This window comes from Suncus etruscus, chromosome 9, assembly GCF_024139225.1.
Source record: "Suncus etruscus isolate mSunEtr1 chromosome 9, mSunEtr1.pri.cur, whole genome shotgun sequence".
NCBI lineage: Eukaryota > Metazoa > Chordata > Mammalia > Eulipotyphla > Soricidae > Suncus > Suncus etruscus.
The window spans coordinates 66,854,584-66,875,265 of NC_064856.1; the positions used below are offsets into that span (position 1 = coordinate 66,854,584).

The 20,682-nt window shown below is 40.0% G+C and overlaps 1 protein-coding gene and 1 non-coding gene across 2 annotated transcripts; one reads left to right on the forward strand and one right to left on the reverse strand.

Moving 5' to 3' along the window:
- Positions 1-220: 220 nt before the first annotated feature.
- On the reverse strand, positions 221-315 carry LOC126019249 (small nucleolar RNA SNORA67). Its single transcript, XR_007498983.1, has one exon. It is a non-coding gene; the product is annotated as a small nucleolar RNA SNORA67 (small nucleolar RNA).
- Positions 316-5,417: 5,102 nt separating this feature from the next.
- On the forward strand, positions 5,418-19,489 carry C9H11orf58 (chromosome 9 C11orf58 homolog). The gene is made up of 5 exons (XM_049781092.1): positions 5,418-5,574; positions 11,476-11,559; positions 15,072-15,132; positions 17,398-17,507; positions 18,272-19,489. The coding sequence occupies exons 1-5, from the start codon at positions 5,512-5,514 to the stop codon at positions 18,503-18,505; spliced, it is 552 nt and encodes a 183-aa protein (XP_049637049.1). The 5' UTR covers positions 5,418-5,511; the 3' UTR covers positions 18,506-19,489.
- Positions 19,490-20,682: the final 1,193 nt, after the last annotated feature.

A 20,682-nucleotide genomic window follows, 5' to 3' on the forward strand; every position in this document is an offset into this window, starting at 1 on the left:
TCATGATAGTTGTTAGTGCAGTTATTTCTTTAACTGCACTCACCACTCCTTGCAGTAAGCTTCATACTGTGGGCTGGTCCTTCCAGTCCTCACCTCTATTGTCTCTGGGTATTACTACAAGAATGTCTTTTATTTTTCTTATTTTTTATGGTAAAAAAAGAGGACTTTAATATGTTGAGATGATAACCTAGCTATGAGACACATTTCTATATATGCATGCCTATGTTGGCAGCCGAGGTATGCCACATTTTCTTCCGAGTTGCTACACTTCTGAGGAGCACTGGCAGGCCCCTTGGAGAGGGAATCACCTTAGATATGAATGTCTTTTATTTTTCTTAAAAACCCACAGATGAGGGGCCGAAGCGGTAGTGCAAGCGGTAAGGCGTCTGCATTGCCCGCGCTAGCTTAGGACGGACGGCTGTTAGATCCCTAGGCACCCCATATCGAGCCAGGAGTGATTTCTGAGCGCATAGCCTGGAGTAACTCCTGAGCATCACTGGGTGTGGCCCAAAAAACAAAAACCAAACAAACCAACAAAAACCCACAGATGAGTGAGACTATTCTATCTCTCTCCCTCTGATTTATTTTACTCAGCATAATAGTTTCCATGTCCATCCATGTAGAGGAAAATTTCATGACTTCGTTTTTCCTGATGGCTGCCTAGTATTCCATTGTGTATATTCTACATAATTTTAGCTACCCATCTGTTGTCAGGCATCTGGGTTGTTTCCAGATTCTGGCTATTGTAAATAGCACTACAATGAATATATGTGTGTAGAGGCATTTTTGTATTGTGTTTTTGTGTTCCTAGGACATATCCCTAGGAGTAGTATAGCTAGAGCATATGGGAGCTCACTTTTCAGTTTTTGAGGAATCTCTATATTGTTTTCCATAAAGGCTGGACTAGATGACATTTCCACCAGAAGTGAATGAGAATTCCTTTCTCCTCACATCCCCGCCAGCACTGATTGTTTTTGTTCTTTGTGACATACATCACATTTTAAATCACAGTAGTACAATGGCAAATCTGTTTGTCTAATGGAAAGAATGAAAATTTATCTCAATATTAGGGCCCGGAGAGATAGCACAGTGGTGTTTGCCTTGCAAGCAGCCGATCCAGGACCAAAGGTGGTTAGTTCGAATTCCGGTGTCCCATATGGTTCCCCTTGCCTGCCAGGAGCTATTTCTGAGCAGACAGTCAGGAATAACCCCTGAGCACCGTTGGGTGTGGCCCAAAAAACCAAAAAAAAAAAAAAAAATTATCTCAATATTAACCACAAATCTTTTTATTTTTATTTTATACTCTTTGTAGTGCTAGAGATCTAATCCAGGCATCGCACAACCAAGGCAAGCATTCTACCATTATGCAAGACTTGCATTCTACCACTGAGTCACTTTTTTTTTCTTTCTGTTTTTTTTTGTTTTTTGTTTTTTGTTTTTTTGGTTTTGGGGCCACACCCGGTAACGCTCAGGGGTTACTCCTGGCTATGCGCTCAGAAGTCGCTCCTGGCTTGGGGGACCATATGGGACACCGGGGGATCGAACCGCGGTCCATCCAAGGCTAGCGCAGGCAAGGCAGGCACCTTACCTCTTGCGCCACCTCCCGGCCCCTGTTTTTTTTTTGTTTTTGTTTTTTGGGGTCACACCCAGCAGCGCTCAGGGGTAACTCCTGGCTCTAAGCTCAGAAATTGCTCCTGGCAGGCTTGGAGGACCATATGAAATGCCGGGATTCGAACCACCATCATTCTGCATGTAAGGCAAATGCCATACCTCCATGCTATCTCTCTGGCCCAAGAATCACTTTTTTTTTCCCCTTTTGGTTTTTGGGTCACACCCAGCAGTGTTCAGGTATCTACACTCAGAAATCGCTTCTGGCAGGCTAGGGGGACCATATGGGATGCCGGATTTGAACCACTGCCCTGCATGCAAGGCAAATGCCCTACCTCCATGCTATCTCTCCAGCCCCAAGAGTCACTTTCTTTTTTTTTTTTTTTTTTTTTTTTTTTGGTTTTTTTGGGCCACACCCGGTAACGCTCAGGGGTTACTCCTGGCTATGCGCTCAGAAGTCGCTCCTGGCTTGGGGGACCATATGGGACGCCGGGGGATCGAACCGCGGTCCGTCTCCTAGGCTAGCGCAGGTAAGGCAGGCACCTTACCTCCAGCGCCACCGCCCGGCCCCAAGAGTCACTTTCTTGACTCCAACAAATACGTAAATTTCTTTGTCTTATTCCTTTGTCTTTAAGACTCTAGGCCTTCTAGGTTCTTTTGTATTATGACTTTAAAATCAGCTTCCATGGGCCCGGAGAGATAGCACAGCGGCATTTGCCTTGCAAGCAGCCGATCCAGGACCAAAGGTGGTTGGTTCGAAACCCGGTGTCCCATATGGTCCCCCGTGCCTGCCAGGAGCTATTTCTGAGCAGATAGTAACCCCTGAGCAACGTCAGGTGTGGCCCCAAAACAAAAACAAACAAACAAACAAAATCAGCTTCCAGGGAATGGCTCAGTTCTAGACCACTTGCCTTGCATATGTGAGGCCTTAGGTTTAATTCCTGGAGCTGCTCAAATAAGAAAATTAAAATAATAAATAAAATCACCTTCAAGGAAATTTCATCTCTCATTGCTCACAGTTTGAGCAATGCAGTCTTTAAATATATCACCCTTAGCTTCTAGGACAGTTCTCCTTGTCCTAGTACTATATTTAGATTTTCTCCCTTACTTTCTCCTTTTGTTTTAGTTATTGCCCTTGTCATGACTAGATGCCATACACACTTGGTTATAGTGCTTGCTGGGGAGGGGGGTGTCACACACCTTTAGTTGCAATGCTTGAACACCTCCTAACAAGGGGTCACTCTTGGCTATAGTGCTAACACAACTTAAGTTGCAGTGCTCTCCAAGTATCACATACTCTGGTTAGCTGTTTGCTCATCCTTGGCTGCAATGCTCTGGATACCACACATTGTTGCAAACAGGTGTCCCAAATAGCAGATTTACTAAGTCCCAGTTGAGTGCATATGGATGGCACAAGACCTCAATTTGTTGGTCTCATACTTGCAAGGCAGGTACTTTTTAACACTGAGTAATACCCTGGTTCCCCTAAATCTATTTTTTATTCAGGCTCTTTTTCATTTTATTATTATATGTTTCTTTTATAAACTTCATTCTCAGAGTCTCTCTCTTCTACATTCTTTTCTGGGTAAATTCAATCACCTTCCTAGTTTGGCCATTATATAAATGATTTCCAATTTGATGATTCTCTCCTTATTTTGATGTCCATTTTCTGCCTATTAGAAAGTTCTTGGTGTACTTCTAGTGTTTTAAATTTTATCACCTAAGATCCAAATAAACTATTTTATAACACAATAGTTCCTCTCTTCCCATATATAAATACAACAGAAGTTTATTGAATCATGATTTATGACAAATCATGAAGTTAAGATTAGATCGTAAGCATAAAAAAAGATCTAAAACATTTATATTCCATGTATTTTTTATTAAAACTAGTGATAACAGGAGAAAACCAAAAGGCAGTGGAAAAGTTGCTTAAAGTCAATATGGACCCTCAATTATAGATTTATCAATTTAATCCTATATAAAATGGGAAGTTCCATGAAATTTTTGAGCATGAACTTCTTTCTCCGTAACTTATTTGCAAATGATGAATCTGGCTATAATATATAAAATGGTATTTATGAAGATCCATGTAAGGATAATCCCTGAGCGTCACCAGTGTGGCTCCCCCCCCCCAAAAAAAAAAGAGAGAAGGAAGGAAGGAAGGAAGGAAGGAAGGAAGGAAGGAAGGAAGGAAGGAAGGAAGGAAGGGAGGGAGGGAGGGAAGAAGGAAGGAAGGAAGGGAGGGAGGGAGGAAGGAAGGAAGGAAGGAAGGAAGGAAGGAAGGAAGGAAGGAAGGAAGGAAGGAAGGAAGGAAGGGAGGGAGGGAGGGAGGGAGGGAGGGAGGGAGGGAAGAAGGAAGGAAGGGAGGAAGGAAGGAAGGAAGGAAGGAAGGGAGGGAGGAAGGAAGGAAGGAAGGAAGGAAGGAAGGAAGGAAGGAAGGAAGGAAGGAAGGAAGGAAGGAAGGAAGGAAGGAAATCTAGATCAAGACTACTACTACAAGTTTCTCATTTTTCTTTTGCTTTGCTTTGAAAAGGCCACACCTGGCAGTGTTCAGGGTGAGGGTCGTGGGACCCTATGTGGTACCAGGAATCGAATAGGGTGCTTGCAAGGCAAGTGTTTAACTTTGTCCTTAAAAAAATTTTTAACCCTGCAATAGTGGTAGGTAGTATCTCTCCCTCCGATGCTACAAAAGCCTTTTGAGAGTCAGAGAGGAAGAATTTCTCAAGGAAGATAAATGTCTTAGAGCTGCAGATGTGCGGCAGCTAGAACATTGGAAATGTTCTAAATGCCACCAACTGGTACTCTTTATTAATTTGTTTTTGGTTTGGGGGCCACACCTTGGCAGTGCTTAGGGAGCACTAAAGGAGAAAACCCTGGATGGTGTGGGTGGGGAGAACTAATGCGGAGCCCTGGTTGCAACCCGATAGACTTCTCGCAACGTAAGAGCCTGTACTGTCCATCCTTCAGGCCCTCAATGGTAGACTTCAAAATTGTTAAGTGATTTTTCACCTCACTAAAATATTTTTAAAAAGCAAGGCAACCACGCAGCACAAGATTTTCTGGTACATTTTACAAGGCTTTCTAAATACAAAGCCCGAATAGCTGGCAAGGTCAGGTCACACCCACTTCAGGCTTCCAGAATTCCCTCAGGTGGACCCCTATGGGCATTTCAAACAAGCCAATTAACCGGCTCTTAACACCAGCCGGAATTCATTTCGTTAAAAAAAAAAAAAAAAAAAAAAAAAAGGAGGCAGGGGCAAAATATTCACCTTCACGGTCTAGGAAATTGTCATTAGGTGCAACTGTGGAACCCAAAGAAGCCATTTTTGGGGAAAGGTTTTTGTCTTGGGAGAAGGTTCCCAAGAGCCTCATAACTATCCCGTATGTCTCACACATCACATTCACAACTAAACATTTAACTACGACGGATGCATTTGTCGTAGGGCCAGCATCTTCAAGCGATGAACGAAAAGCCCGTGTAAACCTCTTGCTGCAGGGCCTTCGCTTGGCTGCAACGTTCGACGCCATACTCCTGCGCGCAGTGACCCCCTCCACTCGCAGTCAAAAAAAGTCGGAGCCACCGAGGGCACTCCCGCCACCCAGCGCGCGCCGAGCCGCTGAGCTTCCTGGGAATTGTAGTCCGAGTCTCTCCTTCCTCGCCTGTTCAGAACCGCACGGACGAACCTCACAAAACTACAACTCCCAGAGTGCTTCCGGAGGCGAGCGGCCGCGCGCCGCTGACGACAGTGGCGGAGAGGGCCCGGAGGAGCGCTGCGTACGTACTGGAGTTAGCGCTGCTCGGGGCCGGTGGCTGCAGATTAGCCGGTTTGCCTGGCGCCACGGCTGAGATTCAGAAGCGCGAAGTGGGTTCTCCATTTCCCGTCGGGGTCTCCGGGAACGATGAGCGCTGCCAGGGAGTCCCACCCGCACGGGGTGAAGCGTTCAGCCTCCCCAGACGATGATGTAAATAACAAAGGCGGAGAGGATGAGGGTTGAGGCCTACTGAAGGGTGTCGGGCCAGGCCGGGCTGGGTGGATGGTGGTGGAGGAGGGAGCTGGGAGGGGGAACCCGGGGGGCCCCCGTGGAAGGGAATCGTCTCCCTTGGAGAAGGATGGGGGTTCTGAGGAACTCCCCCAGCTCACCTGGGAGCTGAGGCCGGCCATGGTTGAGGGGCGGGGGGCCAAGGAGGACTTGGGGGGGGGGGCAACTCTGGGGCAGAAAGGGTCGAGCATGGAAAAAGGTTGAGGATACATTCTCTTTGTCTTTTTTCTTTTTAATTAATTTATTTAAAGAAAATGCTCCACTGGTTGGGGACCCCCCCCCCTCAAACATAGTTGACATAACTGCTAATAATACGGTTTTTTTTAGGGAGACCCAAATCTATTTGTCTTTTGGAGGGTTGCTGAAGCCTGGAAGCTGATAAGCCTTGCCACCCAGGCTAGGAGTGGGAACAAGGATTTCCCCCTCATTTAACCCCCCTGTTTTATATTTCTGGTGCTCCAATGACATTGCAAGGCAAATATGGACCAGATTTCCAACCCTGATGGTTTTTGTCAAGTATCTTAAAGGTTAACCTTAAGACGTCCCCAAGACAGGAAGCCCCAAAGCGTATCCAGCTGGAAAATTGTACTTGGGGAGTTCCTGTGACGGTGGTGGCGCATGGTGATGATGAGATGGAGACGTTGCGCTTCGAGAAGCCCATTTTGATGTCTAGAATCTCCCTCTCTTCAACCTCTTTTTTTTTTTTTTTTTTCTTCCCAATTTGCTTGCTTAAATAGCAAACCTGCCAGCCCGTTTAAATGGGCCCATTAAAGATGCATGCAGCCCCGTCCCCGTTCCAGGTGGCGGGATTTGGGCAATGAATGAGGATGCGGATGCGCGGGGCCTTGTGTGTTGGGGTTCTCTGGGTGCGCCTGGAGAATTCTCCCCGGCCAGTTGTCGTGGAACTGGGGGTCCCTTACGACGAGGAAATGTCACGGGCACTTGGAGGGGGACTGACTGGGAGAGGTTGTCTGTAAGGACGAGGAAAGGTCGATAGCGCGTTTTCTTTCCATGATTAAAGCACGATCTGAATGTAGAGTTCTTGTCTCTAGTGCAATTCAATCTTGTCTTTCCTGGTGGTGTTAGTCACAGCATATCAGTGGGTTTTAAGACACTCCCACCCGTGTGTGTGTGTTGGGAACTAGTGAGTTACTTGGTGGCATTTATTCATACGTGTGTGTGTGTGTGTGTGTGTGTGTGCGTGCGCGCGCGCGCGCGTTCGCATTGGGGTTTGGGTAGATATTTGGGAACTAGTGAGTTACTTGGTGGCATTTATTCATACTTTTTGTTTATCCCCACTATAGGCTTGTAGATGGATTTGTTGTTGTTGTTAACGTTGTAGCCCTGTACTTCAGTAATTCAGGATTTTGAGTAAACCTGGGTGCCATTTTCAAAAGTGATTACATTGCTTTTATTCTCAATGTTTATTCTCAGTGCTTGAATGTCAAACAGATACTATTTCGCTATGCTAAGAAAATCAGGTTGACCGAAAACTCATTGGTAATATTAGGAAGTCGTTTAACAGAAAATTTAAGAAATTAAGGGATTATTTAGTTTCTCATGAGATCAGTTTTAACTACATACATGATCTTTAAGACCATTTCCAGTACTCTTAAGCGTTCTAATTGGTTATATGAGATGGTTAACAGTTGCAATTCAGGATTTGGTTCTAGAACCTTCAAATACTATTTAAAAAATGAAAAAGTTGCTAATTTTTACATTGAAGAGGCTGAGCTTTGGTAGTAATTTTTAAGTCAGTTTCTCTAATACGAATTTTTTTTTGCTGATAATTGAAAACAATTTTAACTAGTTTAAACGAAAATTTAAAGAAAAATTTTAAAATAAAACAAAGTAAATATATTTCATATGGGACTTGAGAGACAGTACAGCAGTTATGGTGCTTGCTTTGCACATGGATGACCCCGGTTGGATTTCTGGCATCCTTATGGTCCTTTGATCACAGAACCAGGAATAATCCCCGAGCACCATTGATTGGGACCCCCCCCCCCCATATATTTCAGATATGCCTTAAAAATTGTGGAAAATTAAAATAAACAGTAAACCATCTTTAATAAACATACATTGAATGTAATATATAGTTTTCTTTGCCCATTGACTTCATTGGCTAAATGAAGATAGAACCTTTTAAAATTATTAAAAGTAGATATTAAATCTTATAATCTAGGAAAATCCTGACTATTGAAAATAAATTCTAAGAGTTAATAGGCTATGTATTGGGGACAGGAGGTAAACAATTGTAATTCTTTTAAAAAGATAATGTTGATGTCAAAATAAAAAGACATTCATTGGTTATCTTGGAATAAAGAATTGAATCTTGGGGGGGGGTGGAATTAGGAGTTTAATTTTAGTAACTGATGTAGAACCTCCAAGAATATATTCAGCCCTCCATGTCCTTTGGATTATGCCATCCTTGGGCCAGTTACTTGCTGTTTGCTAAGGTCTTAGAAAGAGTCCAGACCTAATGACTTTAACAAAAAATTTTGAAGTTGAAAATGACAGGGTTATAACTTTCAGGCAAGTTTTGGTCTTTAAATGATTGTTTTATTTTTAACATAGTTCTTTACACTTTTTATAACTAGTTCATAAATTATTTTTACATATTCTATCTCATTTGATCGTGTACAGTATGATGTGGAAAGAACAGAGGACTAAAGGCCAGAGGATCGAAGCAAGTCACTTAGCCTTTTTTTGCCTCAGTGTCCTTAATTATTAAATGGAATCTTGAGAGAATGTAAGTGAAAAGTGATTTGTAAGTTATAAAATAATACACAATTCTTAAGTTTAATTCTTGAGAATCTTTTAAAGCAGCCTCCCTATATAAAAAAGTAAATGCCAGGTTCATACTTACAGAAAACAAGTGGGTTTTTTTTCCCCCTCCTGGCAGGATCAGGGGTAGTATGTGATGTCAGGTATTGAACTCAGATTATCTGCATACAAGGCAGGTGCCTTACTTGCTGAACTGTCTTACTGGCCCCTCGATAATTTTTCTGATTATTGAATTAGAAGTTGAGAACTGATCTGTAAAAAGATGTGAGTTCTCGGAGGCCAGAGCACTAGCACAATAGGTAGGGCACTTGCCTTGCATGTGACCCCATCCCTGACATCCCATATGGTCCCCTGAGCCCACCAGTAGTGATTTCTGAGTGCAGAGTCAGGAGTAACCCCTGAGCACTGATGGGTGTGGCAAAACAAACAAATAAAAGATATGAGTTCTCATATAGACAGAATACCATGTAAGTTTATTTAGTGGTTTTGGGGCCACACCAGGTGGCACTCAGGATTGTTACTCCTGACTCTGCACTCAGAAATCACTCCTAGTAGGCTCAGGGGGACCATGTGGAATGCTGGGGATTGAACACAGGTCATCTGTGTTAATGCCTACCCTCTGTGCAATTGCTCCAGTTCCAATACCATGAATGTTTATAAGCTTCTTACCAGGAGAAATTAAAGAAGGTAAAAAGTAGGTGTTCTGCTGATACAAATACTTAAAACTTTTTTATACCCATGAAAAGTGGTCATCATTGTATTTATTGTTTTATCTTTCAGAAATTTCTGAGTAAGATGGTACGATATTTAAAATTTTAATGAATTTGATCACAAATTTGTTTTTCACATTGATTTTCATGGTATGTATCCTCAAAATGATTAGCATCTGAAAATAGCTGCTTATCAGTTGTCATATGTGGAACTAGAACATATAATTTCAGGTTTCAGAATCTATAATAGAGCTTATTACTTCTACTTCTTGCACTTGAATCATTAAAATATAATAATTGAAGAATTTTTTAAACTTCCAATTGCTCATAATTTTGTGTTGTAAAGGAGTTTTCTTTGCTTCATAATTGCAAAACATTTCATTTTTATATTACAAGCTCAAATAGGATGATAAATCCAATGATTGTTTTCATTTCTAAATTCCTTCTTAATCACTTTCTCATATACTCCGTTTTCTGCATTTGTCCACTTAACATCAGGTAAATTTTTGGTATGAAATATAAGAGATATTTGGTAAAAAATAAGAGCAGAGTGCAAAGACATTCCAACCCTGTTTATTCCTATGGTAGTATGGGTCATCTAGTATATTCAAAGACTTAGAGTCTGATATTTTTGATTATACAATATTATAAAATTAGTTTAGGATATTTTGTCTGTTTTGCATTCATTCACCTTATTTGTCTGCGGTGGTCTTCAACCACGACTAATTCATGGACCCCTTCTAGTCTACATTGTAGAAAATTGAAAGTCCCTAGTCCACTGTCTTGGTTATAACTGCCCATCTGTGATGCAAAATGGGCTTCTCTGCAGGTATAAAATGGTTGAAGAATTTTGATCTAACGATTGCGAAATTCTTGTCAGTTTTCTCCACGTTTGCCATTATGGGTTGAAATGAAATATTCCGAATCCCCAACTGGCCAGTGAAAGCTGGAAACATAAAATAGAGCAGTCATGTCGCCTTAAAAAAAATGATACAGTACTGGGGCCTGAGCAATGGTGCAGCAATAGGGTGTTTGCCTTGCATGCGGCTGACCTAGGATGGACCACGGTTTTGTCCCCTTAGCCAGGAGCGATTTCTGAGCGCAGAGCTAGGAGTAACCCCTGAGCGTGACCAGGTGTGGCCCAAACACCAAAAAAAAAAAAAAAAGACACAAGAAGATACAGTACTGTGAGTTTTATGAGAAGACGTGCAGGTCTTTTTAATTTTTAATCATTTTTGGCATAATTGGGAATTATGGATGTATTATAATGAAAAATTCTTAAATATGTTTTCAAGATAGAATCATTAGGATTTCATAATATTTCTTTTTTGTTTTTTGTATTTTGTTTTTCAGTCCACACCCATTTGATGCTCAGGGGTTACTCCTGGCTAAGCGCTCAGAAATTGCCCCTGGCTTGGGGGGACCATACGGGACACCGGGGGATAGAACCGTGGTCCTTCCTTGGCTAGCGCTTGCAAGGCAGACACCTTACCTCTAGTGCGATCTCGCTGGCCCCCATAATATTTCTTAAAAAGTTCCATAGGGAAAAAAAAAAGTTCCATAGATACTTTTAACACTTAGAAGAAATGATCCTTTAAATTTTTAATTTATTTTTTAAAGGAAACTTTTTTTTCATTGTTAATTTGTAAAGAAAACTCTTAATAAAATCCTTGGCCTATAATTTCTTATAAATAACTAAAACTACTTTGAAAAGAAACTGAAAGACTAGAATTGAGTCCAGTAGACAGATTGTAATTTTGTCCTTGAATATCACTGAAGGACAGGAGAGACAGCTCAAAAAGTGAGTTTATGCAATATGTGTAGGCCTATATCTGGGTGTGGCCCAGATATGCCACCACCGCCTCTCCAAAAATAATTCTTAACAACCTATTGGACATTTTCCTGAAACAAAAAAATTAATAAAGCCACAGTCTTTAACTTTTATCTACTGTGGAAGCCTTATGAGTTAAGAAATACAGGTCCTTGAAAAGACTCTAGGTCTTAAATGTCCTCCACATCAAAGCTTAAACTTCACTTAGGAATTTGTTGGAAATGAAAGCATGGTGCCCCACCACAGATTACTAAATCTGAAACTTTGGAATATAGCCAACCATTTGCTTTAACAAGCCCTCTGTCAACTTTTGTGAACCAGAGCTCTGGTTACAAATGAACAACAAATGAAGAACAACAGACTTATCAGAACAAGATCAAACTCTATTTATAGTTAAAACTGATGAGAAAGAAATCCTTAGGATTACTGGTAGACTTTCCAAATTTTATTAATTAGTTTGCCTCAAAAATTAATTGGCTAATTTTTTTCTTCCAGCTTGGATCTAGCAATTGGGAGGCCGCAGATTTAGGTAATGAAGAAAGAAAACAGAAGTTTTTGAGACTCATGGGTGCAGGAAAGGTTAGTATCAGATGTGTTTTGTGTGTGTGTGTGTGTGTGTGTGTCTGTGTGTGTGTGTCTGTGTGTGTCTGTGTGAAAATGATATTTTGTATATGTTATATGAAAAAGACCAAATGTATGTAGATCCCATTTTCTTGTTCTGCATGATTACTTTGAGATGGTGGTGATGTTAGTTTTGGTTGTGTAGGGAATTGAATCGGGGCCTTACAAGCCAGACAATTGCTGTACCACTGAGACACTTATCTGGATTTCTGTAAGATCACTTTTGGCTTTACAATAATAGGTGTCCTGAGTATTTAAAAAAATGTATCCAAGGGGTGGGTGCAATAGAGTGGGTACAGCGTTTGCCTTCTATCTCCAGCATTCCATATGTTTCTTCTAGCTTGCCAGGAGTGTATTCCTCAGCGCAGAGCTAGGCATAACCCCTGAGCGCTGCCAGGTGTGGCCCAAGAAACAAATATTTACAAATAAAATAATGTATTCAAGCCAGTTACTAGGATTATCAATGAGTGACTGAAAAGTTAGGTTTAGGGACTATGAAGTCAAATAATTATTTGAGGAGACTTCTTTGAAAGAAGAAGCCTTTGAAAATTAACTTGCTATCTGTTAGCCTAGTGATTCCACACAAGATATTTTGGGCAGACCAGTTGGTAGGTCTTTTATATTTTATCTCTCTCTCCAACCCTTATAGCCAAAAGAATTACCCTTAAGCCCCCTCCTTTTGGATCACACCCCCATGTGTCAGAGGTTACTTGACTTTGTGCTCAGGGATCACATGCTAGGGACTGCTGTATACAAGGAAAATGCCTTACACACTGTTCTGTCTCCAGTCCAGCTGTTCATTTTTATACACTAATACGTGATCTTTTTGATAAGAAAAAAAATGTTTTCCTCTCCTGTCCACACCCCATCCCTCTACTCCATTTTTCTTCTCCTTTGCCTTTTCCTTTTGCTCTGGGGGCCATACCCAGCAGTGTTCATACTCCTGTCTCTGCATTCAGAAATCACTCCGTGCTCTAGGGTCTGCTGCATGTATACAAGAGAAGTATCTTAACTCTATACTTTGGTACTGACCAAAAAGTACTTTTATTGGGGATGTGGGGGGAGGGCATTGTTATTAATCTTTCTACATACCAAATTTGGGGGGGTAGTAAACTTGGGGCTGGAGATAATATATCAGATAAGGTGCAGTACATCATAAATGGTGCTTGCCTTGTACGCAACTGAAGCAGGTTCAATCCCTGGCATTCCATATTGTCCCCTGTGTACTGCCAAGGGTAACACACTAGGTGTGACCCAAAAAGCTTTTGTCTTTGTTTAACTTATAGAAATGGTATTATTACCTTTATTACTCAGATGGGAATGCATTTGTTCACTTAACTAACAATATTGATCATTGTATGCCAAGAATTCTATTAGTACTGGGGGACAGGGCTGGTAACATAGATTAGTAACACATTTAGAACCATCACATAATTGAGGATATAGAATTATAATTATCATTTAAAAAAGCCATGTTCATAGTGTAGAGGGATGAAAAGTTAATTCTGGCTTAACAGTACAGATAAGCTTCCCAGATTTGATCTGAATCTGAAAGGATGAGGAATTGCCATTAAAAAGTGGGATTTGGGGCTGGAGAGATACCATGGAGGTAAGGTTTGCCTTGCATGCGGAAGGTTGGTGGTTCGAATCCCAGCATCCTATATGGTCCCCTGCACCAGCCAGGAGCGATTTCTGAGCATAGAGCCAGGAGTAACCTCTGAGCACTGCCGGGTATGACCCCAAAACTTAAAAAAAAAAAAAAAAAAAAAGTGGGATTAAGTGGCATATAGTACAGTCATTTGCCTTGGGTTTGTTTCCCGGCATCCCATATGGTCCCCAAGCCTTCCAGGAGCTATTTCTGAACATAGAGGAGTAATCCTGAGTGCGGCCAGGTGTGGCCCAAAAAAAACAAAAAACAAAAAAAGTGGATTAGTGGCAGGTAAGGTAGTGAGTTTGCCGTGCACATGGCTACTCAGGTTAGATACCCAGCATCCCAAATGGTGCCCAAGCACTGCCAAGTGTAGCCCAAAAACTAAGGGGGCTACAGTGGGAGTAGAGGTAGGAACAAATACATTGAGACATAAAGGAAGCACTTATATCTTAATTCAAATTTTTCAATAATTTGTAATTTGCTATATAAAGTCCAGAGTTTCTCTCTGTTCATACAATAAAAAATTTTGCTAAGGATATATAAAGTAACTATTTAGGGGCATGGACAGTCCAGTAGAACAGAAACCTAAGTAGTTAGGAAAAGGTGACAGAGTTAAGTTGCTTGTGGCCAACCCTAGTTCAATGTCCAGTACCTTTGGTCTGCTGAATACCACCACAGTTGATTATTGAGCACAGTCAAGAATAGCTCCCTGAGAGAAAGACGCAGAATAGTCTCACTCATATATGGGTTTTAAGAGAAATGAAAGGCATTCTTGCAATAATTTTCAGAGACAAAAGAGAGAAGGGCTGGAAGCTCACCACAAAGAGTGATGAGTGTAGTTAGAAATAACTACATTGAGAACTATCCTAACAATGAGAATGAATGAGGGAAGTAGAAAGACTGTCTAGAGATTTGGGACATTGGGGATGGAAATGTTGCACTGGTGAAGGGGTGTGTTCTTTACATGACTGAAACCCAACCATAATCATGTTTGTGATCAAGGTGTTTAAATAAAGATATTTAAAAAAAAAAAGAATATCTCCCTAAGAACTGCTGGGCCTAGCCCCCAATAAAATTACTTAGGAACAAAACACATGAAATTGGAATACCAGTAATCAATGATTTATTATTACAACTTGTGTATTGAGAGGTAGAGAGTAAAGTTGACGATTTAAAAAAGAAATTTAGCCTCCAATAAGTGAACTGTTTAACATACATGATACCTTTAACCTATTTTAGAGGATGGGTAGTGTGGTTGGCTCACTTTCCTGGCAGAGCTCAGGTCTCTTGGAACCAAACAAGGATTGGCTATGTGTAAGGCAGGTGTCTTAACCCCTGTACATCTCTCCTATCCCACTTTTAAACTTTTATATAGATGGTTTATAGTTAAAATTTGTGACCATATTTTCCTAATCTTAGCTGGCTACTATAAATATTTTATTACTCATATGGAAAACCAGCTGAACAAGTGTGAATTGGTTGATACAGCACTATAATCCTAGAATAACAGTGCGCTCTCGTGCACGCGTGTATGTTCCTATTGTAATAGGCTGCTTTCTACAACCTGAAGCAGCAACATATATTAATGGTATGTTGAGTAGTAGACATTAATGCCAAAAGCTTTTCAGTATCTTTGTGGCAAATATTTGTCATTGTTTTAGTATAGGGAGATTATTTACTGTCTTCACAAAAAACTGGTTAGGTTGCTTTGTTTGCAAAATTATATTTCACTTAGCTTTATTCTGTGTTTTAGTGAATGATTTCCATAAAGAGTTAAAATGAGTCATTTTTAATTCTGGTATATTTTCTGCCTCTGTAGAAAGAACATACTGGTCGTCTTGTTATAGGAGATCACAAATCAACATCTCACTTTAGAACAGGTAAGAAAGTATAATAAAAGAATTATGTTTGAAAAAATATTATATGGAGGGTGGGTATTTGGGGCCACAAATTTATAGTGCTCAAAGCTGCTACTCCTGGCTGGGCAGAAAGGAGGAGTGTTTCTGGCAATGTTCCAGGACCACTGCTGGGAAGCTTATCCCATGCCCCTGTGTCATGTACTCTAGATCTTTGAGTCTTCGATTTTTCTCACTTAGAACATTAGTAAATGGAATAAACTAGATGGGGAGCAGACGGAGCAGGATTTGGTGCTTGGGGCCAGCAGGGTTGGATAGTGAATTGTGCCCCCAAGTGCTGCCCATGAGGCCCAACCCACCCCCATATTCTAAAATATTACCATGTTAGTTTTCTGTTAGGCAATTTTATTAGATTTATTTGCATTGCTTCAAAATGCAAAGAGTTCCTTAGCTTTGTAGAATGGAAAAATATACTGTTGTGTTCTTATAGGGCTTTGGGGCTGGAGTGGTAGCACAGTAGGAGAGCATTTTCCTTGCACTCAGCTAACCCAGACAGACCTGAGTTTGATCCCCAGCATCCCATATGGTCCTCTGAGACTGCCAGGAGTGATTTCTGAGCACAGAGCCAGGAGTAACCCCTGAGTGCCACCAGGTGTGGCCCAGAAAGGAAGGAAGGGATGGAAGATATAAATTTTTATAAATAAGGAAATGCAGAATCCCATTATTTTTAATGAAAATTCCTAGGGCCGTGAAAGTGTTTCAGTGTTAGTTTGTATCAGACATGTGTGGCTTCACAAAATACCAGAAAATTGAAATTTTCCACATTTTCTTATTAAAATGTTCAGCACAATAACTTTTTATTGAGCTGTCAATTCATAGATTGTTATAGTATTTCTCATACTTATATCAGCGTATATTACAAAAAATAAGGGGCTGGAGAGAGTCCACAGATGAGGTGCTTTCCTTGCACCTTCACCTGGTTCAATCCCTGGCATCCTATGAGCTCACCCCTTCTCACTGTTCCCCCCAAAATTAAATGTTAGGGTTCAGAACAAACAGTGGGTTGGTGACAATTACAGGTTTGATTCCCTATGTCCCTTAGAATTCCCGAGTCTGCCAAGAGTGAGATCTGGAGTGAGATCTGAAGTAAACCTTGAGCACCACTGAGTAGGGAAAAAAAAATTTGTTGAGTTAGAGAGAGAGCGCTCAGTAGACACATGTGCATATTTTATATACAGGAGTACTATATTTTTATCCCTGATAGTACTTGAGGATCATGTACTATCCTCAAGTACTATCAGAGTGACCCCTAAGCACAGAGCCAGGAATTGCCCATGAGTGCTCGCACACACATGCACACACACAATGTTGCATGATAAAATAATATGGAAATTTTGAGTTAAATGTTACTATTTTGGGGAGAGGGTCATTTGAGCACTTCATGTAAAGTATATACTTTTTGTATCTAGGAAAACGCCCAGGATGTTCCTAAAATTCTTTGTATTATCTAAAATATTTAAATTTTAGGCAGTTCTTTCTGAAGCCCTAGTTCAGCTTTCAAAAGTGGATGATAACACCTAGGAGGCATTGAACCCATGGAGGGGCTGCTGAGGGTAGTAGCCTTAGGTGCACTTGAGGGTCTTAAATACGGTAGTTTTCTGGGGCTGGAGCAATAGTACAGCAGGTAAGGCAGGTTCAATCCCCCACCATCCTATATGGTCCCCTGAGCCCAATGAGAGTGATTCCTGAGTACAAAGCCATGAGATCACTGGGTGTTGCCCAAAAGTAAAAAGAACCTAGATTTCCAGAGTGGTTGCTAAGGGATTTTTTTTTTGTTTTGTTTTTCTTGAAAAAAAGGGCAGAGATCAAATAAAATTAGTTTGGTTCATCACTGCTCGAATGTCTGAATTAATAGCATAAAAGTGCACTCCAGGACCAGAGCGTTAACACAGTGGGTAGGGCATTTTCTACCAGCTGACCCGGTTCAATCTCCTGCATCCCATATGATTCCCCAAGCGTACCAAGATTAATTTCTGAGCACAGAACCAGGAGTAACTCTTGAGCGCTGTCTAGTGTTGTCAAAAAATAAAAAATGGCACTTTTTATCTTTTATAAATATTTTTAGTTCATAGGATTTCTTAATAGTGTAGAAACCCAATAAAAAAATTTATAAAATTAGAAAAATCAGTCCTGAATATGATAGCATCTATATTATGGGTTTGTTTTTTGTGTAATCAAATGTTTTTATTAATTTGACTGAAACATAACCAAAGTACCCTGGACATGCAGGGGAAGAAGACAAGAAAATTAATGAAGAACTGGAGTCTCAATATCAACAAAGTATGGACAGTAAATTATCAGGAAGATACCGACGGCATTGTGGACTTGGCTTCAGTGAGGTAATAATGCATTTGTTTTTCATTAAGATGATCATTTTTCAATGAACTATTTCACTATTTTGATGAAATATTTCACGAATTATTTCACTGGTTAGTTAACTCCAAAGTAATGTGATATATTGTTAAATATTTTCACATGCCCATGAATTAGTTGTTAACTTGCCTTATTTACTTAAGAATTGTTTCTGGAGGCCTGGAGAGATAGCACAGCGGCGTTTGCCTTGCAAGCAGCCGATCCAGGACCAAAGGTGGTTGGTTCGAATCCCGACGTCCCATATGGTCCCCCATGCCTGCCAGGAGCTATTTCTGAGCAGACAGCCAGGAGTAACCCCTGAGCGCCGCCGCGTGTGGCCCAAAAAACAAAAAAAAAAAAAAAAAAGAATTGTTTCTGGGCTGGGCTGGAGTAATAGTAATGCATGCTTGCTTTGTACACAGCAGGCCCAGTTTGCTCCCTGGCACCACGTCCCCTAGCATGGCTAGTAGTGATGCCTGATCACAGAGCAGGGAATAATCCCTGAGCTCTGCCAGGTGTAGCCCAAAAAAACAAATGAAAAGAAACATTGTTCCTTCCTTCCAAGAAGATGTAATAAGTTTTCTATATGATTTCCAAGTATGGGTGGTTAAAGTGATCTTTAAGCAAAATTCTTGTTAAGTTGCAACATATTAATTACAAAAGTCCTTCAGTCCCTTTTATAAAGCATTTTTATCATAATTTAGTCTTAAATATCTACTTTAAGAAGACCCTGTTGATTGATGTTTTTCAGGTTGAAGACCATGATGGAGAAGGTGATGTGGCTGCAGATGATGATGATGATGATGATGATTCACCTGATCCTGAAAGTCCAGATGACTCAGAAAGTGATTCAGAGTCAGAGAAAGAAGAATCTGCAGAGGAACTCCAAGCTACTGAGCATCCTGATGAAGTGGAAGATCCCAAAAACAAAAAGGATGCAAAAAGCAACTATAAAATGATGTTTGTTAAATCCAGTGGTTCATAACTTCCAAACACTTAGTCTTTGTATTAAAAGTAAGCCTTATTGTTATAATGCACAGTGGAGGACTGCTTATAGAGCACACCTTTGTATTATAATTTTTAAAAAGGCCCTTTTAAATAATGACAAAGAGTGTTTGCTTTCAGATGCCATGGGTTACACTTTTATGGGCATGATTATAACCATTTTTGTAAAGAGTAAGAGTTGTATAAAATAAGAAATAAATACAGTACTCAATTTCCTTTCATACTAGTATCAAACCTCTGATCTTACGTTTTACCCCTTTAAGTGTAGTTTTGGGGAACGATTTTGCTTTACAGTAGCAGTTTTATCTTTTATTTTTCCATATTTTTGTCTTATGAAAAGTATCTGATACTGTGATGTGTTCTTGAAAAATGTTCTTTTATTATACTTGTTATAGTAGTACTATTCATGGATATTTCTGCTGCCAATACAATCTAAATTAATGTTGGGGGAAAAAATAGGTACTTAAATGTACTCATTAATTTAGCTCTACTGTTTTGGACCAAAGCAACAAGAGCAAATACTTCTACAACTGCTAGGATGAAATTGCAACTGTTATACTTTTGGAATGTTATTATCCTAAGCATCCTGTATAATTTGGATTACATTGTATGTTTGAATTTTGAAAAAAAAATTGGCCTTTTTTTTTTTAACAGAAGAAATTATTTCTTTGATTATTTGGTCCTATCTCTTTAAAACTGTGTAAACTGGATTTTTTTTTTTCAGGGTAATATGTGACCAAAGTTAATTACCTTATACTTACTAAAGCCTAAATAAAGAGAAAGCAGTTTCCCATATTTGGTTGTGATACCTTTGTCCTCATTGACTTAAAATGAGGAACAGATCTTTTGAACAGGTACCTGAAACAAATTTATTTTACCCTGATAAAAAATGGTATTGCTTTCTAATTTTACTATTCTTGCTGGTAGAGTGAAATTAAAATCACCTGATTGCTGTTAGGCTTCGGGTAGTTACATAGAACATTAACATGGGCTACATTATGAGCCTAGATCTTTGAATAAATGCGTCCAAACTCTTATGTTTGTAACATGTTCAAGATTTGAATCAAGCCTATTGGCTCGTTGAACTATTACACTCCTAGCTGTTTAAGTATGTGTTTGTATGTTGGATTTATAAGACTTATTCCTGTCATTTAAAAGTTAGATTGTGAGGAAGGTAACATCTAGAACAAATCATTTTCTGGTTTATGTAGTCTAGACTGAGCTTTTTTCATATGAAGACACTCAAGTTTTCTGTTTCTTATTTTTTATATTTAATAGGAGTTGCCTACAGAGTAAAAAAATATTGAGTCAGTTTATAATAGATAGCAAACACCGTTTAACAAACACCATTGGCCACTGGTTTTCAAATATCTAGCCTGTAGGGTTCTTACTTAATTTAAGTAGTAAGTGAAGACTAAGTTATATTTAAGAGAATAAAAAGAGGGAGAGGCCAGTATTAAAAAGTGAGTATTTTCATCAATTTGCTATATAAATGTGACAAAATAAGTACACTGGAAGATCTTTATTTACAAATAGAGATATTCTCATACAATTAATATATTATGGGCACTAACGTAATTCAAAATTGGAATAAATTTAGATCTGTTGTTCCATGTGGCTAGTATCCCCCTCCCACATTAAACAACATGACTGTCTTTTAAGCATAAAGTTTGAGGGTGTTTTTATTCCTAATCAAATTAGGAGGAAAACATTAAAAGAGAAGGGATACTGTGCCATCTTATCCCTACTAAAAAAGTACCAGGTCGGGCCCGGAGAGATAGCACAGCGGCGTTTGCCTTGCAAACAGCCGATCCAGGACCAAAGGTGGTTGGTTCAAATCCTGGTGTCCCATATGGTCCCCCGTGCCTGCCAAGAGCTATTTCTGAGCAGACAGCCAGGAGTAACCCCTGAGCACCGCCGGGTGTGGCCCAAAAACCAAAAAAAAAAAAAAAAAAAGTACCAGGTCATAAAATACAAATTGTTTTTGTGCATTGAAATGTACTCCTTGAAGGTATTTACATATACTAGGGATTTAGTAGTCCTTATTAAAGTTTTCAGGGACACAAACTCAGATTTCTTAAATCTATGCCTTTTTAACCCTGGGAGAAACAAAAGTTTAAAGCACAGTTTAATTTGTGTTTAATTTGATTCAGTAGT